Genomic DNA, 25,776 nt, shown 5'->3' on the forward strand with positions numbered 1-25,776 from the left:
TAAACAAAATGCTGCAATACAATAACCGTCAGTTAAATGCATCAATAAGTGTCCCATGGTAGTTTTAACGATTCTTAGTCGAGATGGCCTACAGGGATATGGGTTTTTAACCGTACAACACGATTGAATTGACTGCCTGGGCAAAAATGGCCGACAGGGATATCGAAGGGATGCCTGGGCCAAGATGGCCGACAGGGATATGGAGAGGGATATCGCGCTACAGTCCGCAGCCAGACATACTTGAAATCCACCGCTACTAACTTTCCAAAACGGAATGCTATTAAATATTCTGTTTCGACGTGCACTTTCAGTGATATAGTTGCGTGGAACGTTGTGGTTCGCCCTTTCCACACTTCTTTGTTACAATGCCGAAAGGACGAGGCCAACCGATGATGAAGGTGAAAGAAGAAGATACAGATCAACAACTTGAACGGAACCCCACACCTGGCGATGGGGCTGCTGCGGGACCCCCCTTTCTTAAAGGCGAGGACTTCAACTTTGAGAGGTGAGTAGAGGCATTATGGCAAAAGAACAGTTTTAGTGAAATATTGCAACCTTTATAGACTCATGCTAGTGCATGCATGCTTGCACAGTGTTGCACCAAACTTAGCCTCCCCTTGTTGTCTATTTCTGGCTGTCCTGTCTGACACTTTTTAGTGTATTGTTTGTGTTGCCTGTGAAACGTTGAAAAGTCAACCATGTTGTGTAGGCTAGGGTTATCTCTAGGATTCTTTCATGTCAGTTTAGTGCTAGTTTGTGCTGTTGCTTGTGGAAAGTAGGAAAGGGAACTTTTTGTTGATAAGACTTCGTTTGGTATGCGTGAGCAGCCCATGGGGGAGGGGCGGAATTCCCGCGTTTGGAACGGTCAGCTGAGTGATGCACTGAAGTGGACGAGGTGGAGGGATGCATGCAAGGATGAGCGCGATTTTGGGGCGGTGAGAGAGGCAGGGAGTGTGTTCCAATATGTGACCTTGCGTGCTCCACTTGTGCTTGTGGCCTCGCCCCCGCCTCTTGGCCCCTCCACCGTGGAGAAAACAATCAAATTTCCCAGCTGTCAGCCTAACCACAACTTTTGGGGGAGTATTCTTCATTCACCATCCAGTTTGCAAATGAGAAAATTACCTTACAATTGCGCTTGTGTGAGATATTGAAATATAATTCTGTTGTCAGCGATGTCATCATGACATATTACTTCCTGGTTTGAGACCACAAGCACAAGTGGAGGACCCAAGGTCGCATATTGGAATACACCCATTGTGTGTGCTCAGGGTGGGACAATAAATACATCTTTGATTCCTGTTGTGTCATGTGTCAAATTAACAGTGTAACAAAATTTGTCATTATGCAAGATCATTTATTTGCCACCGGTGTTGTGATCAGCCTGCATCAGTAGGAATATTTCTAGAGTACTTCTACTTGTTGAATGTGGTTTGAATGGAGTGATTAAGGTGATGATTTATGTCTGTGGTTCTCAACCTTTTGAACAAATGCCGCCTTGGCGTCATTACCGCATCATGAGCCTGGCGTGTATTATTTATTAAACAATAAAATGGACTAATGCCCCCTGAATGTCAATCCAGGGTTTCCCCCAGCATTGCTATGGCGGCCACCTTGACAAGAAGCACTGACCACCTTGACAGAGGCTGTGTCACAAATGCCGCACTTGTGCACTTCGGGGCACTTCGGGGTTTTTCAGTGCCTAGGGCGCTCACGCTGAAAATTTCAGTTGGGCCAGTGCACTGAAAGTGCCAGGATGATCCCCTAACAATGGTGGACAAATGCAGTGCTTGAATGATGGACACTGCACGCACTAAACGGCGGCCATGTTGACAATGACAATGACAATGTGCAGGGTTCGTACGGTCATGAAAAACCTGGAAAAGTTATGGAATTTGAAAATTCAAATTTCCAGGCCTGGAAAAGTTATGGAAAACGTATTTTTGGTCAAAAGTTTTGGAAAAGTCATGGAAATCCATCCAGTGTTCCATCAATTATCTTTATAAAGTTGATGCCACGGCGTAATAAAATCTACAAGTCCGAGTTCTCGTGGAAATGTTGTCTAGTGCAGGCTGCGTCTGCCTAACCACGTGTTGCCAAATTGAGTGGGTTTCAAATAACGCATGTTGTAATGGCTCCAGGCGTGTTTCAAGCGTTTTTGGCGCTAGAAATCAGTCACACCTGGCAACCCTGCCTCGTAACGCGCGAGCTAGATGTAGTGTGTGCGTGGAGGTTAGAGAGGTGGTCATAGCTCTAATCCTAGAAAAGAAATGTGGTTCTGTACGATATTACAGCATGTCGCAAAGTGTTACTTCAACAATGCGCGGCTTAACTTTCTGAAAAGATGATCAACAATGGCTGGAGAGGACGAAAGTTGTGATGTGTCCGTCCGATATGGGCGAAGCAGCGGCACTTGTTAGCCACCTGAAGGGCAAGATACAGCAGGCGGTTACCTCCTCAGCTACTAACAGGTTAGCAGTTATATGCGTTTTAAAATATTTAGCGGTTCCACTGAAACGTAGCTAATGCCAAAAGGAATACAATCCTAAGACCTGTTTGGTCTTGGTTTAATTTGCCAGATAGGGCACCAAGCGAACCTTTATGCTTTCGGTAAGCCCCGAGATTTTGATATTGATAAGCAATGCACCTGCTGCCTGCGAGTGAACTTGTCCAGTGTGCTGAAAGATTACATGAAATCCGTACAGTAGTCTATGTGCAGCTGACCGCGAGCCAAACGATTTTACCAATGTCTGCATGACGCGCCTGTTTTGAAATACGGTATAAACGGCAGCGTGACTAGAGTTTGAAAAAGTCATCTGTGGCTTTGGCTTTGTTTTCAAATCGGTCAGATCGTTGTAACACAAAATGAAACTCACCCTAGCATCTCCTTGAGTGGGCGTCAGACTAGAACTATGCCACGAACAGTGCAGTCTCTCTCTCTTTTTTTGCTCCAGCAACGACAACAACAAATGACAACATCATTCTTACAGGAGCTTTGGACTGTTGTGCTTAGGCAGGTGTAGTAGGCAGGCCTATGATTTCTTACTTGGGCAGGATGAGCATTTATCCATCTCCATAGAGAGCATGTTGATACAAATGTGTCTTCATGATGATTTCACGACCTAATTTGCTATAGGCTGGCCTAGGCCTATTCATTTTCATTTCTGACTGTACATTAGACAAGCGAATTATATAACATTGGTGAATAATAGCAGAATTAATGTAATACAACTTGAAGTATAATGGTTGCTTATAGCTTGTAGTAAAAGATAACCTATAGTATGAATATGTTTATTGTTTACATATTTGTAATATAGGCTATGTAGGCCTAATATATAATATAATATGCCATAGTCTATAGTATAAATATATACAGTAATTACATATTTATAATATAGGCTACGTAATATAGCCTGTAATATAGCCTAATACGCCCCCACCCCCCGCGCACGATTGGTCATTGTTTTTTTGGTCCTGGAAATTCAGAAAAAGGTTTTGGAAAAGTCATGGAAAAGTCATGGAAAAAAATTGGTGAAAAAGTGTATGAACCCTGAATGTGGCATTCAGTTCAGTAGAAGAGTTTGGTCAATAGTCTCCCAATTTTGTAATTAATGTTGATGGGACACCAACCTTTTCATGCCAACCAAAGTATTGTATGTGTGATTGTTGTCTGTGTGATTGTTTGGGGTGAAGGACATGGAAATATAACCACCAGACGCTGTGCATTGTAAACAGTAGCCAACTCATATTTTGGCAAGCTAATGCCATGCTCAGCTGTCACTTCCAGCGAGGGCACAGTGCACAGTGCTCAAACTTTTCCACGACACTATGCACTAAAGACCTCAGTGCACTGTGTGCACTGTGCACTGACTGTCAGTGCACTGACAAAAGTGCGTCATTTGAGACATAGCCTAGGTCCCCCTGAAAAGGTAAAGATTTCATGCTGTGAATGTAATTTCTAAAGTTGCTTAGCAATGATTAAAATATATAATCATATTTTCAAAAGACACTGCACAGCACAGCATGTCCACTAATGATGGTGACTTGTCTCTGATGCTGACTAATGCCCCACCACCTTGACTAACAAAAAATCTGCGGGAAACACTACAACCAAAAATACTGAATCAAACAAAGATATCGCAAACCACGCCCACTCAATGCAAAAGCGTGTGCTCAAGTTGGGTCTCCTAAGGGGGCGTTGTCCCCTACTTCTTCTTCTCTTTTTGAGGTGTTTGCGCAAGACGTGCGCTACCGCCATCTACAGCGCTAAGGGGACTTCATTGATTCTCAACCTCAGGACTCCGAAGGTCTCCTAACCGAAGGTCTCCTAAAGGGGCGTTCACCCGACATAAAGTGGATACCGGAAAGGAAACAAAATGACGCTTCTTGGTTACATCCACTTTCTTTGCTACAACTGATCACCCTTTCTCTCAGCTTTATACCTGTCAATGTCTACTGCTGGGGTTCCCAACCTTTTTCAACTTGGTGCCCCCTCGAAATTGTCAAAATGTTCGGGGCCCAGGCCCAACTCTGACCCTATTAAGAAAAAAACTCAAATAAATCAACAGTAGCACACACCAAAATATGATTATTATTTTTAGAAAATGATTTCAAGGCCCACTTGGAATACCTTCAGGGCCCACCAGTGGGGGAACCACTGCTCTACTGTTTTCAGTGTATTGTGTGGACTGTATTTCATGTATGTCACAGTAGTCTTCATTTTTCTGTATTTTTCTTTTTTTTTGTTTTCTTTAGTGATTGTGACCAAAAGTGGCAGCCAGGGGTCTCCGGTGAGGGAAAAAGGCGTCGGGAGGAGGGGGGCGATGATGACATGGAGGAGGAAGATGTCGTCCTGACTGAGAGCGAGGATTCTGACGACGATGTATTGGTAGTGTTGGAATGGTAAGTGGGCATTATATCAGTGGTAGAAAAATTGCACACAGGGCCCCAGGGCAAGACGCTTATAGGGCCCCCTACACAGCTTGCCAAGCTCACTATAGGGCCCCCATCACCAACACGGGAGGGCCCTGGGCCCAGGGGCAAGTGCCCTGCTCGCCCTCCCTATAGCTCCGCCCCTGCATTATATATTGATGTCGTTTTGGGTAAGGGTGCGCCCATCCTAAGTCACTTGTTGCAGGTGCTAGAGACAAATGTGTCAGACAGTTGAAGAAGGTGTGCAGACTGCAGAATAAGCTCCAAAATGTTAATTTTATTAAATTAAACCTCAACTTTTTTTCGCACACCTCAGCTGGCAGGTGCGTCGGAGATGGCCCATGGGTCACTCAGCAACAGCTTAAAGAAACTCCCGCACACTGACCATTTCGCTGTTCTTTCTTTGTTATTAAAGAAAGAACAGCGAAATGGTCAGTGTGCGGGAGTTTCTTTAAGTTTATTAAATTAAAACATCAATATTTCAATCATGCCATACAAAGGTCCAGGGTGATCGAACTGTTGCTGTTTTAATTTAATAACTTAAACTTTTGGATCTTATTCCGCAGTGTGACCTGCGTTCTTCAACATTATATAGGCCTACTCATGACTAGGGGTGTAAATCAAATCAACATGTATCGATTAGGGGTCGACCGATACAGGTTTTTTAATGGCCGATGCGATACCGATATTTTTTCCATCACCCTTGGCCGATACCCGATTTCCGATACCCGATACGCCGATACCGATATTGTTAAAAAAGTGTTAAAAATGACAAAAATCAGTACTGTATTTTTTTACAATCCTATCCCATCACCTTTTCATCACACCATAACATGAATAACAGGAAAATAACTGTCATGTACAAAGCACACTGAGCAACTAGTTTTTCAAGCATCTGTAGCCTATACTGTATTATAGCCACCTAAAAAGGTATACATAAGGCATTAAAAATTCAAAGGACTGTGGCTTGACAGTGGTACAATAGCATAGAGCTTGACTGTAAATTTGAAAAATGTTGGGGATGACCAAGATTATTATGGGTTTAAATATGCCTATTTTTTCACCTGTATAGGTGTACTTGATTTACTAGGGCCTTTCACAAAATAAATCAAATCAACTAAATAACAAACAAAAGCCCAAAATAACAAACCAAAGAAATGCAAACAAAACACATAGACAAGTAAAACCATTTTCTTATTTCATTCATTCATATTATAAAATACATTGCAAAGAATGCCACCAGTAAAAACACCCCTGTTCAAAATGGTTTGGTCCGCCAAACGGCGGACACCCCTCTATTTTACTCAGATTGGAACATTCACTTGTTGCTGAACGAGGAAGTGGCAGCATGCCGGGGACCTGATCTGTTAAATGTTACAGAACTGTTTTACACAGTATTTCTAACCAAATAAACTTCTATGAATTGAAATAGCCAGTTTGCAAGTGATGTTTGTTACTCATTAGAGATCGCTAAACAGATGGAAGTTGATAAATGAATGACGCTACGAAATGCGCATTTTGAAACGCGGTGGAAATTTACACTGAAACATGCTGGAAGGCACTCGTTACAACGCTAGGTAAGAGTTATGGCAAATGGATGTGATAAATGACCGAACAATGAACCAGGGAAATAAAAAACAGTAGTTTAACCTCGTTGGAAGAGCTGGTTGGTTGCTCAACGAGATGGCTGCATTATGCAGTCTGCATGCTGATGAGTTGAATGCTACAGAAATGTTTTACAAGAGGCTATTTTAATTTAGCAAGTGATGTTTGCTACCTATTAGATGTCGCTAAAACAGATTGAAGTTGATACATGAATGACGGTATGAAATGCGTTTTGAAAGGCGGTGGAAATTAGACACTGAAACATAGGCCTATGCCGGTAGACACTCGGTTACAACGGTAGAAAGATGGCAAATGGTGATTATTGACTGAACAATGAACCAGGGAATTAAAATCAGTACAGAAAATGGATGGAGCTGAAACATTTTCCCTTTAGGGCAAAGGTGTAGGTTTGGCTCGAAAAGTGGTGGGGACATTTTAATGGCAAATTGTCCGGATATGCTGTTTTTGCATTACATTTGTGAAAATGTGGTGGGGACAAGCTATGTTTATCTCAAAAGTGGTATGGACATGTCCCCACCATCCCCCCCTAAAATTACACCCATGCTTTAGGCCTATTAACTTACATGCACATGCCATGTCATTCAGTGCCACATTAAAATAGGATGCATCTGAAAGTCTAAAACTTTGTGGCAGCCTGCAAGGCTTTTTACTTTACTCCATGAGTGAGGGAGGGGTGACGCTGGTGCATTACAGGTCTGCCAGCAACACAGAGCTGCCCGTCTGTAGTCAAAATCTCGGGGTGGGCGTATCGGCCAAAGCCGCATGCGTATCGACCGATACCTATACACTTCATAAACGCAAATATCGGCCCGATATATCGGCCAGCCGATATATCGGTCGACCCTTAGTATCGATGCATCGAAGTATCGGCCGGCGCTTTAATCGAATTGCATCATATTATGAGGCATTCTTAAGTATCGAAAAGAATCGAATCACTGGCCCCTGTGCAATGCCCTAGCTCCATAACACAACAGTAGTGGAAAAGTAATTGGAAAAAAATCAAATCGAATCTCATCATATCGTGGGGAATTCTTAAGTATCGAAAATAATCGAATCCCTGCTTTAAGAAATCGATACCGTATCGTATCGTCATGAAGGCTGTGATTTACACCCCTACTCATGACAGAGATTCAGGAATGCATTGTGTATGTAGCTAAAAGAATACATTGTTCATCGGCTCACTGGGTCTTCATCAGGGCGTACAGAGGAGGACCTAAGTAGGTCACCTAGAGCAGGGGTGGGGAACCCTTTTCATTCCAGGGGCCACTTCAAATTCCTCCAAGGGCTGTAAAAGTCCTCTGAGGGCCGTGTTATGAACACAAACTAGGATTTCCCCCTGAATTTAAGGCCTATGTTGAAGGCAGCCACCTTTAAAACAGACCCTACCTTCACTACATCCCCTGAAAATATTTCATATTTAATTGTATTGCAAGTGACATTTGGTTATGGGTCAAAGACGTCCAAAAAGGAATTGTCATTCAGTGTAACGGATACCTTCTGCTGACTGTAACTGTAAAAAAACATGACTCTCTTTATTTTAATTTTTTCCCAGTGAATTCATGAAAGCCTCGGCTGTCATCCATTCACTTGAAACAATTTTAAAAAAAGTTTTTTTTACAGTTACAGTCAGCAGAAGGTATTAGTTACACTGAATGGCTGTTCCTGTTTGGACGTCTTTGACCCTTATGTACTTAATTTCCTCCCAAAGCCCCCTCCAGAATTTTGAGATATTGGTATGGTTGCTCCTCATGTCACACCTGGCAACAGGGCTTGACATTAACTTTTCACCCACCGGCCACTGTGGCTAGTGGTTTTCCCAAGTCACTAGCCATTCAGGTATTCCACTAGCCACAGATTTTATATTGGTTTTTTTTCTTTATTTATTATGATAAGTGTACGTCTAACCTAAAAAGATGAGGTGCTAAAGCAAGATGAGCTTTCTACATGGAAGTATATCAAGCAAACAGAAACTAAGTTACTGGACTTTTTCTTGAACTTGAATGCAAACAATTGATGCACAAGGGGAAAACAACAGAATATAGGCTCCTATGATGCGTATGTCATACCAAAGAATAAATTGCCAGCCAAATTGGCTAGTGACACTGAAAGTATTACTAGCCACAGCCAAGTTTTACCAGCATTTGGCCGGTTTGGCAGGTGCCAGTGTCAAGCCCTGCCTGGTAACACTGCCCGTTGTCTGAACACCGTCAGAACACCCTCCCCCGAGAAGTGTAATCAGACCATTCGTCGATAGAGCTCGAAAGTGACGTCACTTCCCACGATTTCATGGGACCTCAACGGCGTTTTTAGCCGAAAATCGCAGCATGTAATCCAATGGCGGTATTAAAATGACATTTCGATCCCCTTCGAGTTGTGCCACGAGCTCCATATATGTGTTGTTTCTGATATTTTTGCTTAATTTTTCGTACGAACCCCCACATTTTTTAGAAAGCCGTGTTTCTTCACATTTTTCATGCCGACGGCCTCGGAACAAAACATTGATACTTCTGCATGAATAATCTTTATCCATCATCTTAAACAGCATATTTGTAGCCCAGCGCATATCATGACTGAGATCAGAAGATATTTACTCGCTACCACGTTGTTAGATGGTCAGCTTAGGTCCTGTGAAACGCGGAACTAAGGGGCGAGATTTTCAAGCTCTATTACGAAGTAATTTAAAAAGGAATGGTCCGACCCGACGGGCTATCAAACAGGCACACCAGAAAATAAACATACTGAACATTATGTTTTGTGACATGCCGTTGTGTATTAAGGGCCGTACACACACATCGCTGCTGTTTGATAGCTTCTCGCTTGCTCGTCTACTCGCCTCTGTTTCATGGAACGTTTGCTGAAAGTTCCCGCGGCTTTAACTGCCAATGAACATGCGAGAAGCACCGAACTCTGCCTTCCATTGGTTACTCGCTTACTCGCCTCGCTCGAAGATGAAATATTTTCAACTCGGGATCCGCCCACATCGCATCGCTTCTACAGTACTCGCCTGCTAGTCTCGCTGGAACACATTGACATTCTATTGAGTTCATTCGCTGAGCGAGTAACTAGCAGCGACGTGTGTGTACAGCCCTTTAGCCAGGCTGTGCCCTCCTAGTGATGCAACATTTGAACGTTGATGATAATCAGGCTAGTTGTGTGTGTGACATGCCGTTGTGTGTAATTGTCCTCCTCACACTAGAAACTGATCTTGTGATAACCGTCAAGAAGACGGCTGCATGGTTGGATTTATTACCCTCTGTACATTATAGCTATTTGATCGTTTTGTTTTTTGTCCTGTTTTTTTTCCAGTGAGGGTGATGATGCTGACTGGGCGCTCTTCAGGGATGATGATGATGATGATGATGATGAAGATGACGAGGATTATGATGGCGCGGAGGAGGAGGAGGATGGTGAGGAGGAGGAAGAAGAAGAGGCCACTGTTAGATCTTCATCCTCTCCGAGTAAAGCTGCTGGACAACCACAGGGCAGCACAGCATCCGCAAGCCAAGGCTCAACAGGTGGTGAAGAGGAGGGTGGGCCCTGGTTGGACGAGAGTACACAGGACCACCTGCCGCCTCAGCCCGAATTTCAGCCTCTGCGGACGCCTGGCCCACAAATTACACGAGCGGAATACACAGCGCTGCAACTCTTCAGGCTCTTCTTTACTGACACCATGCTGCGCACTCTGGTGCGAAACACCAACAAATACGGAGCAAGTTGTCACGCTGACCGATGGACTGACATCACCCTTGAAGACCTCTTCTCGTACTTGTCTTTGCTCATATACATGGGGATGACAAAAATGCATTGCATTACAGACTACTGGAGACAAGTCGATCTGTACAACTTTCGTTTTCCCAGGTCAGTGATCACCCGCGTGAAGTTCCTTTCTTACTTGTGTTTCAAACGGCAAATTCAACCATGTCTCCCTCTTGTGGGAAATCAACATAAGCTGCAGCAAATTGCAGGTTTGATATGTGGATATTATTTGGGGAGTTTGTTTGGCATTTCCTTTTGAGATCATCACAAAATATGTTGTAGCATTCCACATCCTGTGGGACATTGAGATCTATGCAATGTATTGTTGAATTGAATGAAGTGAAAGCCCATTGGGAAACTCCAACTCCCATTGTCATTGTGACACAGCACTCCACAGCACACAAGTGAACACTGCACACTGCACACAACAAAATTGCATTTATGCCTCACCCGTGCAAGGGGGCAGCCCTCAGTGGCGCCCCATGGGGAGCAGTGCGGTGGGACGGTACCATGCTCAGGGTACCTCAGTCATGGAGGAGGATGGGGGAGAGCAGTGGTTGATTACTCCCCCCACCATCCTGGCGGGTCGGGAGTCAAACCGGCAACCTCTGGGATGCAAGTCTGATGCCCTAACCGCTCACCCATGACTGCCCAGGGTCTTGAGTCAATGAATTGTTGATGTTGATGAATTGTGTCTGTGCGTTTATCCAGGTCTGTGATGCCCTGCCTGAAGTTCCAGCTCATCAACACGGCGATACACATGAGCGACCCTGACGACGATGCCGCAAACAAGGCGCACAGAGGGACGCCCGAATACGATTGCCTGCACAAGCTCAAGCCCATGTACACGGAGCTGCGGGAGGCTTGCAGGAACAACTTCCATCCCTACCAGCACATCGGTGTAGGTGAGAGAGAGGTGTGTAGCACAGTTCAGGACCCACAAAATAAATATGGTTACAAATGGTTTGTCCTCGGTGACTCCAGATGCGGCTACATGTGGGATTTCCATATGAATGAGGGGAGACCTGCGATGGCGAGAGACGAAGGCCTCAGTTACGACTGTGTGATGGAGCTGGTGTCCACCAAGGCTCTGGGCTCAGGATATAAACTGTATGTTGTGGACGATTTGAACAACAACAGCCCAGAACTCTTCAAGGACCTCCTGCAGCAAAAGGTCTGGGCCTGTGGGACCGTCAGGCCCAACTGCAAGGGCTTCCCTACAAACAGGCCCGGCTCGCTCGACAAGAAGTCTCCACGAGGCGCTATCAGGTGGATCCGGGAAGACCCCCTGTTGTTTGTGCAGTGGAGAGACAAATACGATGGGCACATGTGCTCCACCATGCACCAGGCCCACGCAGGGCAGACTATCCAACGGAAGGTGAAGGGCGCCAATGGGATGTGGTCGACCCAGAACATCCCGGTTCCGCCAGCAGTCAAAGACTACATCAAACGCGGGGACGAGGCCGACCTCTCGGACGTCGTCACCCGCTACTACAATCTCCCGGCCATCAGCAGGAAGTGGTACCGATCCCTGTTCTTCGACTTAATAGACATCGCAATCGTCAACGCCTTCGTTCTGCACAGGGAGATGATTGCCCAGAGCAAGAAAGGGGAAACGCCCAAAACCCAGAAGGCCTTCCGGGAGGAGCTGGTGGAGCAGCTGGCGAAGGCTGGGTCACCCGCCACCCGGTTTGCCACCGCACCTCCCTCCTCCTCCTCCGCTCCCGTTGGCGGCATGCACCTGCCAGTGTACCTTGGTGAAGATGCCACCAGGGTGCGGAAGAGGTGCATCGTGTGCCAACTGAAGACCCCCATCTCGTGCCAGTCTTGTGACCTCCCGTTCTGCTTCGTCTCGGATCGAAACTGCTACCACCAGTGGCACATGCAGAACGTCACCTGAACTTCCCCCCCAGGGGACAAAGAGTGTGTTTCAATATGCAACCTTGCCTCCTCCGCTTGTGCTTGTCTCCTCGTCCCGTCTCCTGGTCCCTCCTCCGTGGAGAAAACGATAAAGTTTCCCAGCTGTCAGCCTAGCCACAACAACTTTTGAGGGACTGTTTTTCATTCACCATCCTAATTGCAAGTGAGAAAAAGACTCTACAATTGAGCTTTTGCAAGATATTGAAATATAAGGCTGTTGTCATTGATGTCATCATGACACATTACTTCCTGGTACGAGGGGACAAGCACAAGTGGAGGAGGCAAGGTCGCATATTGTAATGCACTCAGACATTCTACAGTGGTGTCTCTCAATGGGGGCGGTACAGCTCCCCAGGGGGCGTTGATGAGCCCTAGGGGGGGCGTTGAGAAGGATACAGCTGAGAGGGGGTATGGCTTAGTTCCCATTGGGGGGCATTGGTCTTTTGGTCTTTTGGTTCTACGGTGTTTTGTTCGGGGCTTGAACTCAACGTCCTATGTCAAACTACTAGTCCTAACCAATGACTGTGCAAGAGGTCTAGCTTTTTACAGAGCGCCCCGGCAATCAAAACAGATATTTGGGAGCTGTGATGGTGTAAATGGGGCTTGTTTACTGTACGCTTGTCTGCATGGTCTCGGCCCGAACTGCTACATAGTCCTTTGCATGACCGAGTGAGTTTTTTTTATTATTATTTTTTTTTACTCGGAGGGACAATGCAAGTGGATTGCAAATGGACAGTGATTCTGAAGTGAATAGCGAAGAAGAGAAGAAAGAATAGCTGTGTGTTTTTGGATCCTTGAAACAATAACAACAATTTTTGAAACTTTTTTTTTTAAAATTGAAAATCAATGCTGTTTTCCTGCAATGCAAATGTATTCCCCTGTACAGTGCACATAAGGCCATTCTTAAAAGTGCACTGTGTATTAGGGTGGCAAGTGTAGATATTGCAACTACAGTATGTTGCTTATTAAAACTGTGCTGCCTACTGACAAATTTGATCTTTTCATGATAATTTACTAAATAATAAACTAATAGTTACTGGTATAAGCGAAGTATAGCAGTTTTTGCAGCTAGTGTCCATAAATGTCCATTTGCAGCTAAATATCCATTTCTGGATATCCAAAATGGCCGACAAATCCGTCCGTCAACATGCCTACACAGGTTACACCCGGGGCCATTTGATCTGATAAAAGCACACACCCACGCATTGCCTTTTACAGACCATGTAACACACCCAAGCATTGCATTTCACAGACCATGTGTTAGCATGTCTAACTAAGCTATATGCTGTTGTTGGCGCTACAACAATCGGAAATCAGTCAATCCAAATAAGCATTGGTTTTCCAACTTCAATGTCATTACTGATCTGTGCCATAACTCATTTTCCTTCACCCTATACATTTAACTTGACAAAGAAGCTTGAATGTGATATGACCAATGCCAGCCGAACAAGGGCCAACTAGGAGCGGAGCTATAGGGAGGGCGATCAGGGTATTTGGCCCAGGGCACTCTTTTATTGGTGATGGGGGCCCTGTTGTGACCTTGGCAGGCTGTATGGGGGGGGCTTTAAGTATTTTGACCTGGGGCCCTGTGAGCAATTGTTCCGCCACTGGTGCCAACTAACCTTTTATTGTTATTAAAATAGCCCACTGTGTTGTTGAGCATATATTCTGTTAAATGTTAACTTCAGCCAATTTCAATATGCATTTGTAATGCTCACACTACCCTGGACTTGACAGTATGTGAGTTTTTTTTTTTCTTCTTCTTCAGGCTTTTTCGAGATCCTGGTCATTGTAATGGGGGCAGGTGTTTGTTTACATTTTGAAAAAAAAACACACACATCTTGATTTATTTCCAAAAACATCCAAAAGGTTATGCAACATCAGCAGGCAAACAGTGCCACCTTTTGGGAAAATATTTGGAGGAGGCCTATGTTAAGAATACTCTAAATGTAAACAAAATATGCCCCCATTAGAATAGCTCAGATCTCGGAAAGGTTCTGAGCCAAAAAAATGAAGCATCACCAGGTACTGACAAGTCAAGGGTAGTGCGAGCAATACAACAGCATATTGAAATTGGCAGAAGTGGTCCTTTTAAATGTCTGCACTGAAGTGAGTGGTTTCAATCTCTTTGTGAATGTGTATCATTGAAGTTATACAGCACATGTGGATGATGACAATTAAAGACATTATGTTCTCTACAATCCAAATGCATTGTATTCTATTGTAGTTAGTAGTAAGCCGTGGTGCGTTGCTTAAACTGCTTCCTTGGTTAGAATTCCAGTTGTAATATGTCTTTTTCACTAAACCTGAACTCATCCCTAACATGTTTACACTAGTTCACATGCTTACACTATGTTTAAATACGAATTCAGCTTTGTGCTGGTCTAATATTTTACTTTTAAGTCAGAGGGTTGAGCGAAGGGATAAAATTGGGCCTAGAACCCTGAACGGCACCTATAACAATTGACTGGCAGCCACCTGTATATACGAACAGTCCAACCCAACCCTTAGTACAACAGGTGCTACATTTCTGTAATTGGCCTATAGCCTTACCTTACTTTACCATAACAAGGTGCAAATAGGTGTGAAATGATTGATTAATGGCCCTGTAAACTTGCGTCTGTATCTGTAGCCTACTTTTATGTCATCAGTTGGTAGCAAACAGTTCTCCCAACCAGAGTTGTATGAAGCAGAAGTACAAGAACTCTTACGGATGTACTAATTAATTACAATAACCTACTAGTAGTATTACGAAGTTGACACCATGTAACATTGTAGGCCTACCACTAGTGTAGTTATTAAAGCTGTACGAGTCATTCAATAGGTGCTACATTTCTGTAATTGGCCTCCATAGCCTTACTGTAGCCTACTTACCTGACTCTTGCCCAGGTTGTTACCTTACCTTACCAATGTTGTTACACCTTTAAGCGCAGGGTGCTATTTGTGTGGGGTGGGGGTGGACGGGGATTGGGGTCTTGATATCGCCACTTTTTCTACATGATTTTATCACAGTTCAATTTAATTCCACTGATATTGCTTAAAATCTGAAACCTATACCCCCTTCTGGTATCCGACAAATCGCACCCTGTTTAAGAGTACTTGTACTTCACACACCTCTGCTCCCAACATAGCATGGCGGATGGGACATACAAAAGGGCATTATCGTGCACTTTTGAGTAAAAGCATGAAAATTGGTACACATAACCTTCTTAATATGCTGATTAATATTAGTGTTGGAGGCGTCGCGAAAAATGCATCGTTTCCAATATGGCCAACCCATATTAATGAATCTACCTGATATTTGGTAGTAAAAGTATGACAATTGGTACACATGTCCTTCTTGATATGCTGATTAATATTAGCATTGGAGACGTAGCGAAAAATGCATTGTTTTCAAGATGGCCGCCAAATCCAATATGGCCTACCCATATTAATGAATCTTCTTGACACTTGGTAGTAAAAGTATGAAAATCGGTACATATCTCCTCCTTGATATGCTAATTAATATTAGCATTGGAGGCGTCAGAGAACATCTAACAGGGAGAAAGCTCAGTCTCATTGGTTCCCATTGTAGCCAGTTAGCTTTGCATGCATAATGCAGTAACGAGCGTGGGCCAGTCCTTCATGTGGGAAAATGTATGGAATGGAAAGGGGAACCCATGCTAAATACATTGCTACTGCGATTTCCAGTCACAAATATCATCAACAAAACATTCCTGGTAAGCACTATGACTGTTGTTTAACAATAGGCTGTATTGACAAATCGCACAGGTGTGTAGTTTTACAGCAGGTTAGAAGATTTCAACCTGTACTCGCTAGCATCGCGCTAATGTTTATGGGTTTGGCCCCATAAAAATTGAGCTTTGTGACCCAGTATATAATAATCTAGTGGCGCAAAATAATCGAAACGCTACTCAAATTGGGTCTTATTATTTCTAGCTTCGAACTTAATATTAATATTTCAGGACAAAAAATTATAAAAAATCACAAAAATGATAATGGTAAAAAACTCCATTGACACCCATTCATTTTGCACTGTCCCGTGGTTAGGGTTAGCCAATTGTGGCTAACAGGAAGTTCCGTGAGTGAACAGCCCCTGGAGGCGTCGCGAAAAATGTAGCATTTTCAAGATGGCCGCCAAATCCAATATGGCCTACCCATATTAATTTATCTTCCTGACTTCCGACAAATCGCACCCTGTTCCTGACTTCCGACAAATCGCACCCTGTTAAAGAGTACTTGTACTTCATACACCTCTGCTCCCAACAGTCATTACGCCTACACCACCCCCAGCTTGTTGAAAAGACAGGTGTCCCTGATTGACCTGTAGAATATTTTCTGTTTTCATTATCAATATGGCCACCATATACACTGGAGTGTAAACATTGAAATAGGGAAACACCCAAAAGACAATGGAACCCATAAACATTCCATGATGTCTCATTTCTGATGTTTTAAATGCTTCATAGTCTATTTGTTCCTGTCTTTGAGACGCACTGTAGCCCTTTTTTATCCAGATGCATTTGTCTTTGATTTTCTTGACAACTCACACAGTAGGCTACAGAACTACCAAGAGTGGAGAAGGGTGGAGTCGCTGGAATTGTCTGATTCAGGCATAGAATTTCCAATTAACACCTCAAGGCCCAGATTACATGGTTTTAAATTGAAGAGTTCAGATGCAAAACCCCCTAAGTGCCTTTTCAGAAACTAATCTCAATTCATTTTTTATTTAATACAAAGCTATCAAAATTGCATATTTTTTTATTTTATTTATATAATATAACTATTTATATGTATTATCAAGTACATGAATGTAAACCAAACCAACAACATTGTTCTCTAAAAATATAGAAGTGCAGGTCTTCAGAAATGGAGTTAGTGGGTTTTGCATTTGAACTCTTTTATTATAGCCTACCAGTATAAATAGTGTGTTTGGAGGAAAATAAGCTTTCTGTCCAAGCCGCTAGAGGGCGATAGTTCCTCTTCAGGTTTGAATCCAATCGTTGTCGTCACAGAAGAAGACTGTAGTGCCCATGCTCAAAAGCCACCGCCTACCTCCACTCACTTTCCAAAACGGAATGCAATTTAGTAGACTACTCTGTGTCCTCGACGTCGTGCATTTTTAGCGATATACATTAGTTGTGTGGAAGGAGCGTCCTTTCCACACTGCTTTGTAACAATGCCGATAGAAGTAGACCAATCGATCACTGTTAAAGAAGAAAATGAAGAAGAACAACAACTTGAAGGGAACCCCACTCCTGGCGATGAAGGTAAAGGAATCTCCTTGGGTCTATCTCTTGTAATTAAAAGCGAGGACACTTCAGGATACTTCGTGGAAGGCAAAGACTACAAGCAGAAATATTCTAGTAAGAGGAGATAGAACAGGTACATAGAAATTAACGGTGAAGATTCGTAACGCAAATATGGCGTCTACCCGCACATCTCCCGCCTTTCTGGTAACAAGAGCCAATGTGCCTGCTTAGCTGTGTTGCCAGTGATCCAATCATCTGGCTGCATCGGCGCACGCGAAATTATGCACATGCTCAGTTTTGAAAAGCCGTTGCTCTCGTGCCGTTATGGAACTACTGCGCCTGCGCTCTGTCAAAAAAACCGTGAGAAAAGTGGCTCAAAAAGCTTTATTTTGACTCGTATGACACAACCAAGTAGTCTAGATTGATCAGTTTTTCACGGTCGTTTCAACCATATGGTTTTCACAACCGCTGGGTTCCCCTCCGTCCTATACTCAGTTTCCCCATTCATTTTTCCCATTGACTCTCAGATCTGGTCTACTTAATCGCGAAATAGCACCCCGGAGGCGTCACCAAGATGGCCGCCATATGTCCCCTCTCATTCTAGAATCTCTCTGCTACAAGTTTGAAAGGTGAGTAGGAATAGAGTTCTTCAGCGGAAGCGGAAGCATGTAGTAGATTGTAGTCTTTCATGTTAGCATTTAAGGACGTCCTGGTTCCTATCGGCTTCCGGCCTCCATTGGGAATGAATAGGGGTAAATTTCAAATAAGCTCCGAGTGCAAGCACGCGCTTAGCGAACCCCCGCAAACTGTCGAGGGTGTTAAAAATAGGCTGTAGGTATGACATGGTTGATCATTTTGTGTCAAACTTCGACATAAATACGATGTTGCGTCCATATGCTAAACCCGGAAGCTTTTGGCGACTACAGAAGCGGCGCCTGTATCTAACGGCATGTACGTGCGGAAGGTTGTACCCATGGCAACCAAAGGAAAGTATGTAGTTCGGAAGTTTTAATGATCAGAAAGGGGTTAGCAATATTGAATTATAATCGTCATGATTTAACATGTGAATACACCAACATGATGATACGATCCGTTCCACTAATGAGAAAGGGATGCGGGGACACGCTAATGTTCGTTGTTGCCGTGCAACTTATATTTTTGCCAAACCTGAATCTCTATGGCATTTTGCAATGTAAAAAATCGCCATGGAACCGGTAGTCCAAACGCCGCATACAAGTTGACGTCAACGCTGAAGAGCTCTATTGCCATTATGACGAAGGGACTTTACTTAGCAGTAGTAGTAGTTGCAATAACAGTGTTTCATAGCGTGCGTGTTTACAACGTGCACGTGTCTTCCCTTTTGTTTATTTCTTTACCCGAGTGACTTGTCAGTGTAGGGGTTATTTCTGTTTTGCGCGTGAAAAGTAGAAAAATGAACTTGTAGGACTTCGGACTTGGAAGGATACGTGCACGCGGGGGAGGGGAGGAATTCCCGCGTTTCGATGGGTCAGCTGAGCGATGACTCCAGTGGACGAGGTGGAGGAGGAGGACATGCATGAGGGGGGGGTGTGTTGTGCCGTGCCGAAAAGCGAGTCCCTGCCAGAACAGGAGTTCCCTCATTGAAACCAATGACACGGAGAAAATTATACTATTTTTTGCAGAATGAACTACATAATTGATGAGCTACAAATGTGGTAACATTACTCGTCCTCCACTTAATATGAGCTATTTGAATGAAACCGTAACATTTGTTATTACAATTCTTTGATTCTTATATGGAAATAATACTGAAATTGTAACCAGGTCTTTGTGGTACTTCCAGAAGGAATGCAGATGCTTTATTGGTAGGCTTTCCATCTTCACTTGTGTCGGATTTGTCTGCAAAAATGGGTAAAACATATCTGAAAAATTGGTCATTGGTTTCAATGAGGGCACTCGTGTTCTGGCAGGGACCGACCAAGATCCATGATTTAACCCTTGTTGTACTTGACTTGGCTTGAAAGCTTTAATGTCCTTAAAAAGGCAATTTGACTTACAGCACAGCAGAATGGCATAAAAACATTAGGATCATTGGTAATACTTAACAATAACACTTTTCAAAAGCTTCAGAAACATTTGAAAAATAATAATTATGTTGGTCCCCCACACACACACACACACACACACACACACACACACACACACACACACACACACACACACACACACACACACACACACACACACACACACACACACACAGACACCTTGCACTCACCTTCAAGTCAAGTCAAGTAGGTTTTTATTGTCAATTTCTTTACATGCACTGGTCATACAAAGAATTTGAAATTACATTTCTTGCTTTCCCATACAGACATAGACTAATCTAGGTAAGGACATAGACAGTATAGACATAGACAGTACTTATACATGGACTTAAGACAGTATGGACATAGACAGTGCTCATACAGACATTTAAAGTGCAAGACTGGACAACAGAAGACTTGTAGAGGACATACATTAAGAGGTAATTGTTGTGCTTTTGTGCTTTTCCTAAAAAGTCCTTCAGTTACTATGTAAGCAAGAATAGGGCCTACTCATGAACAGCGTCTTTCTTCCTCGTTGACATTTTATTAGAGTACATAAGCACATTAAATGCATTTAAAACAATGGACCTAGACATATTGTTTACATATGTGCATCAATTCAAAGAGTATCTATTCTGTCCTGTATGAACCTTGACATGTAATATCCATTATCATCAGTAGATGGCAGATCGCCATCAGGGCAAACTTTGTAGCTCTTGTGCTACAGCAGAAGAAAAGGATTGAATCAGTCCATCAAGTCCTCCCTTAGGGCTTTCAGGCCGACCAGAATGTACCTGGAGTCGGTGCCCGAACCAGTTACGTTCAGCACTTAAGTGTTTATCTGCGAACCGCCCGTGTTCATACCGAGCTCTGAACTTTTCCCGCACGTGACTGCGTTACCCGGATTAACCTGCTGACGAGCACGCTGTCGTCACGGTTCGTCGGAGAAAAACCTAGTATTTTGCGGTTCGCATTGCGAACCAACTTTCTGGTTCGCGAACGTAAATATCTGTGGCCTGAACACGACGGCTGGTTCGCGATTAGGTGCGGGAACGGGCTCCAGCACGGTTCTCAGTCGGCCTGAAAGCGCTACCTTAGGACTTTCAAGCGACCAGAACGGAGCCGGTGCCCGCACTAGTTAAGTTCGGCACTTAAGTGCTTATCTGCGAACAGCCCTTGTTCATACCGGGCTCTGAACTTTTTCCGCACGTGACTGTTACCTTGATGAACCTGCTGACAGCCACGTAACGTTGTTGTCACGGTTCGCGGAGAAAGATCAAGTATTTTGCGGTTCGCATGGCGAACCAACTTTCCGGTTCTGTCATCTGTGTTGTGGACACGACGGCCGGTTCGCGGTTAGGTGCGGAAACGGGCATCGGCACGGTTCTCAGTCGGCCTGAATGCGCTACCTGTTGTGTCTTGGGCAAATTGTTACCCCAGCAGCTCGTTCTCTCTCCGAAATATACCAAACCACACGTATACTTAAAAACTTAATTATGGCCATAATGTTTCACAACACTTACTGTATCTCCAATACTTTGATGAATCCTCTTTTGTTGTCTGAGAACACGATCAACTGTAGAACTCCCCGTATTCTGTGACCTCCTGAGAAGTGCAAGCATACACTTGCGGCGGCTTGCATTTTTCTCACGCGCTGTGACTCTATCCGGGTGTTTGTAGTCACAGCAGTGAAAGCATTATGCTGCCCTGCCAGGCATTTACAAGCAAAACAATACACCATGCGGTAGGGCTGCTCGATTATGGGGAGGAAAAAAATCACGATTTCAGACAATATTGATATCAACGATATTTTTTTAAAGTAAAATAATTGTGCCTAACAATTCACAATCTTCACCTCCCTTCAGCAGTGTGAGTGGAAAAGTCATATAGAAACACACAGTGGTGTTCTGCATGAGTGTTGGATAGCAAGTCTGGTCTGCACTTGCAATTGCTCTAGTGGAGGGGTACCGTATGTATAATTGTGCGCAACATAGCCTACCTTTTGGCTATATAAACAAATGACAAAATAGTTGTTCAACTCGATATGAAATTTCATATCGTTTGACAGCAATATTGATATCACAATATAAATTTGATATATTGCACAGCCCTACCACTGAAGAGGAATAAATTAGACGCAAACTGTTCGGCAGCTGGCATTAGATCATTTGTAAGAAACCTGTCTTTCTTACCGTCATGTCGTGCTGATGCTGCATATTAAGCCGCCCGGTGGTAGGTAGCGGTACTGTTAGCAATAGCCAGTTCCTTTTTCCACTCCGTTCGCTACAGGTACTAGCATCGGCTGCGCTGGATTGACAACAATCACATCCTTGTTTTCCTTCTCATCACAACTGTGTGTCTGTACATGGCTCAAGGTGGCTTCGCAGTTCGCACATATCCTTCTCCTTACATCCCTTCTCCTCTCCTTCCCTCCTCCTCCTCTCCTCCACTCCTGAAGGGGCCCCTTACGCTGCATTCACACCAACGGCGCGGACATCCACAGAATGTGTCCGTTATCAGTCCGAAACAGTTAGAATACATGAAAACAAATCATGCCTTGCACACAGGAGCGCGGCGTAAGAGGGGCGCATGTCCGTCCCGCCCGGACATGTCCGCGTTGCTCCTTGAAAATAGAACTCGAGTCTGTGGACGTCCGCATTCCATGTGCGGGCTCCATTGAAAATGAATGGCTGCTGCACTCGGATAGAACGTGGACGTTGACTGTGCAGTGTGCAAGGCAGCCCGCGAACCTCTCGGACTCGCACTGCTCACGGAGACGTTATGGAAACATGCTGTCCCTGTGTGCCTGTACCGTCATCCTCATCGCCGCCCACCCCGGGCTGAGACTTAACACTTGGTGGGGGGGGGGGGGTGTAATTAACCAGTGCTCTTCCCCATCCTCCTCCATGACTGAGGTACTCTGAGCATGGTACTGTCCGACCGCACTGCTCCCCATGGGGCGCCATTTGGGGCTGGCCCCTTGCACCGGTGAGGCATAAATGCAATTTTATTGCGTGTGCAGTGCGCACTTGTGTACTGTGGAGTGCTGAGTCACAATGACAATGTTGGAGTTTTCCAGTTGGGCTTTGACTTTTCACTTTCTCCTGTAGCACTGTGGCATCTCCTCAGCCAGTGCTGGCAGTGGCAGGGCCTTTCTCCTCTCTAGCATCGCTGGTTTGCACTAGCTTCGCTTTGAGCGCTGGTTATGACAGCAGTTGTCGATGACTATTATTTATTGTTAACTGCCAGATTTGATCTTTTCATGAATATTTACAAAATAATTAACTAATATTAACCAGCATGACCAAAGTACAGTAACTTACGTTTTGCAACTAAAAATGTCTGGTAGTAGGGAATGGATCGCACTCAATTTTTCTTCTTTCTTGTGGTTTTTATTTTATTTTAACTTTGCAGGGACTGACATGACAGACGTTTCGGCTGCACAGAGCCTTCTTCAGTGTCACTAAAAACTAAACTAAAAATGTCTGGAAATTCAAAATGGCGGACCATGGAGAAGATCCACCTTCTCATGTATGAGACCCAGGTGAAATGGGTATGTGAAGATGGGTGTGAATTGTGGGAATATTTGAATCACCTTTTGGTTTAAAGAATTGAATAATAAATTTAAATGTGGTATTTTAGCTCAATATTTAATTGAAAATTATAGATTCAGTAGGTTTTTTTTTTTCGAGAAACGATGAGATTTTGGGGGGAAAACGCCGCTTATCAATTAATGTTAAGTCGATCGATAAGGCTGGCAACTAATGATTAATGAATTAATCAATAATTTGCATCCCTACTGTCCATAGCAAGCTCAGAAAAACTGAATTCAAATTCAAAGTGGTCTCTCAATTTTTGCCAGAGCTATATATTCCTAGCCTGGTGAACCAGCGCCACCCGCTGGACGGCAAAATGTTTTGTCTACGGGTGGGTCTGGCCTCGCATAATGATTCAATGAAGCCAGAATGCCAAGAATCTGGCAAACCAATTACAACGCAAAGATGTGTTTTGAATCAAAGTGGGCAGGGTTTTGAGGGAAGTTTGTTCTCATCAACAATCTTCGGATGTATTATGCATCGAGGCCAGACTAAATTAGACATCCACATTTAGTCTGGTTTATCAGGCTAATATATTCCCAAAGGAGTCAAAAGATAATCACTCAACGTGCTGTAGTCTGTGTGTACTGTATTTCACATTTCACATTAGTTACTTCTCTTCTTCTTTGTTTTCGTCAGTGATTATGAGGAAGAATGGCAGCCTCAGGTCCCCGGTGGGAGAAAAAGACGCCGGGAGGAGGAGGAGGAGGAGGAGAATGGGGACCGCGGCGAAGAGGATGAGGATGATGATGTGCAGGTGGTGGAGAAGATCGCAAGGAGACCAGGAAGAGGGATATGGAGAGGAACAAGGACACACAGAGGGAAAGGAAAAGGGAAAGACAAAGCGAGTCAAGTCGGAAGGATAATAAAAAGAAGGAGGGGAAGAAAGGCAAGGGGAATGGCAGGAAGAGGAGGAGGAGCGACAAATGGGGAAGTACCAGGAGACTCAAATGTAGGAGCACAAGTGGAGGCAGGGGCAGGGGGAGGGGGAGGAGAACAAGCGGAGGGAGAAAGAGGGGGAGGAAGAGGAAGAGGCAGGGGAAAACATAGAGGGGGAAGTGGAGGTCGAGGAAGAGGAAGAGGGGTAAGGGGAGGAAGAGGAAGTCAAGGAAGAGGAAGAGGCACATCGATGAACGGTGAAATTCCAGGAGACAGCGTAGAAGAACAACAAGCTGAGGTACCCAGAGACCAAGAAGAAGCTGAAGGATCATCCAGAGACCAAGAAGAAGCTGAGGTAGCCAGAGACCAAGAACAAGCTGAAGGATCATCCAAAGACCAAGACACAGCCGGCATAAGCCAAGAAAGGGGAAGAGGCAGGGGAAGGGGGAAAGAGAGAGGCGGAAGAGGAAGAGGAAGGGGAAGACCGAAGAATGGGCAAGTACCAGAAGATGTAAATGTAGAAGAACAAGCTGATGGAGGAAGAGGAAGAGGAAGGAGCAAAGAGAGAGGCGGAATGGGAGGCCGAGGAAGAGGAAGAGGCAGGGGACGACCAAAGAACGGTGAAATGCCAGAAGACAATATAGAAGAACAAGCTGGGAAACCCAGAGACCAAGACACGGACGGGCCAAAGACAGTTGAAAGAGAAGGAGAAGCGCAAAAAACAGAAGAAGCTGGAAAAGCAGGAGTTCGAGATAGGGGTGAGTATTGGCAAAGTGTTCATCATTCAATGTTCATCACATCACGATACACATGCCACCATGCGATTCTATTACGATGCATTGCAATTCATGTACTATCGCGATATTTACCTCAGTAAATGTGTAAAAAATACAACTTTATTTGTCAGTTGCTGTGTAGCATTTATAAGTCAATGTGTTTTATTTAAGCATTTTTAGCATCTGGGAGAGGGTTTCCATTAAAACAGACATACTGCCTACTCTCTGCTGAACGAATGAATCAGTGCCAAATGAAATGTTGTTATTATTATTGTATGCTGCATGATGGGGTTGCATGGTATATCGGTATCAGTACCTTACCGCGGTACTAAGGCATTTAAAACTGTACTATACTGCATTTGAAAAGTACCGGTACATGCAACAATGCCGCCACTTGAATGCACCACTTGACGTCACGTTGTAACCACAGCTGAGAGACAAGCAGGAGAGTAGAATACCTGCTGCATCCAAAGTTCAACATGTCATTATTTTGGCTTGACCACAAATGAGTAAGGCCGTCTAAGAGATACAGATGTGTAACAGACCGCATTCGGCGGCAGGTCGAAGGCAAGGAAAGGCGACAAAGCATTTATTCGCATTTATTCTGGTGAAACATTAAGTGCAAACAACATCATGCAGCTGCGGTTGTACATTCATATCTCCAGCGAAGTAGACTCTTTCTGGCTGGAGGAAGCATAGTTCATGTGCAAAGACCTGGCCTACTACAGCTGCAAGAATACACCACCAGGTGGCTGCAACTCGTATGATAAGGAGAACCAAATATTTATAGTGAAATTCACCAACTACATTTCTAACTCTGTTCCAGATGCAATAGTATTTAATGCATGGTCATGACATTTTTTTTGCACACCCGTAGGTCGACGAAGAGGCAGAGGCCTGAAGCATGGAGCAGGAGTGGTCCAAAGACCAGGAGAGGCGGGCAAAGCCTCATTGGACGGCACGGGGGAGGAACACG

At 44.2% G+C, this 25,776-nt stretch overlaps 2 protein-coding genes across 2 annotated transcripts; both read left to right on the forward strand.

The window, feature by feature from the left end:
* Nucleotides 1-249: 249 nt before the first annotated feature.
* LOC134464764 (nucleolin-like) lies at nt 250-10,077 on the forward strand. The gene is made up of 4 exons (XM_063218111.1): nt 250-505; nt 4,753-4,899; nt 9,862-9,962; nt 10,037-10,077. Exons 1-4 carry the CDS (start codon nt 366-368, stop codon nt 10,075-10,077), a joined length of 429 nt encoding a protein of 142 aa, XP_063074181.1. The 5' UTR covers nt 250-365.
* A 184-nt stretch (nt 10,078-10,261) lies between these two features.
* Nucleotides 10,262-14,438, forward strand: LOC134464685 (piggyBac transposable element-derived protein 4-like). Its single transcript, XM_063218054.1, has 2 exons — nt 10,262-10,413; nt 11,023-14,438. The coding sequence occupies exons 1-2, from the start codon at nt 10,340-10,342 to the stop codon at nt 12,209-12,211; spliced, it is 1,263 nt and encodes a 420-aa protein (XP_063074124.1). The 5' UTR covers nt 10,262-10,339; the 3' UTR covers nt 12,212-14,438.
* Nucleotides 14,439-25,776: the final 11,338 nt, after the last annotated feature.

Source organism: Engraulis encrasicolus, chromosome 15 (assembly GCF_034702125.1).
Source record: "Engraulis encrasicolus isolate BLACKSEA-1 chromosome 15, IST_EnEncr_1.0, whole genome shotgun sequence".
Classification (NCBI taxonomy): domain Eukaryota; kingdom Metazoa; phylum Chordata; class Actinopteri; order Clupeiformes; family Engraulidae; genus Engraulis; species Engraulis encrasicolus.

Coding starts and splice junctions, on each gene's coding strand:
- LOC134464685 (XM_063218054.1), top strand. CDS start 10,340: ATGGGGATGACAAAAATGCATTGCATTACAGACTACTGGAGACAAGTC. Junction 10,414..11,022: donor TACAACTTTCGTTTTCCCAG/GTCAGTGATCAC, acceptor GCGTTTATCCAG/GTCTGTGATGCCCTGCCTGA.
- LOC134464764 (XM_063218111.1), top strand. CDS start 366: ATGCCGAAAGGACGAGGCCAACCGATGATGAAGGTGAAAGAAGAAGAT. Junction 506..4,752: donor GAGGACTTCAACTTTGAGAG/GTGAGTAGAGGC, acceptor TGTTTTCTTTAG/TGATTGTGACCAAAAGTGGC. Junction 9,963..10,036: donor CGCGGAGGAGGAGGAGGATG/GTGAGGAGGAGG, acceptor GGACAACCACAG/GGCAGCACAGCATCCGCAAG.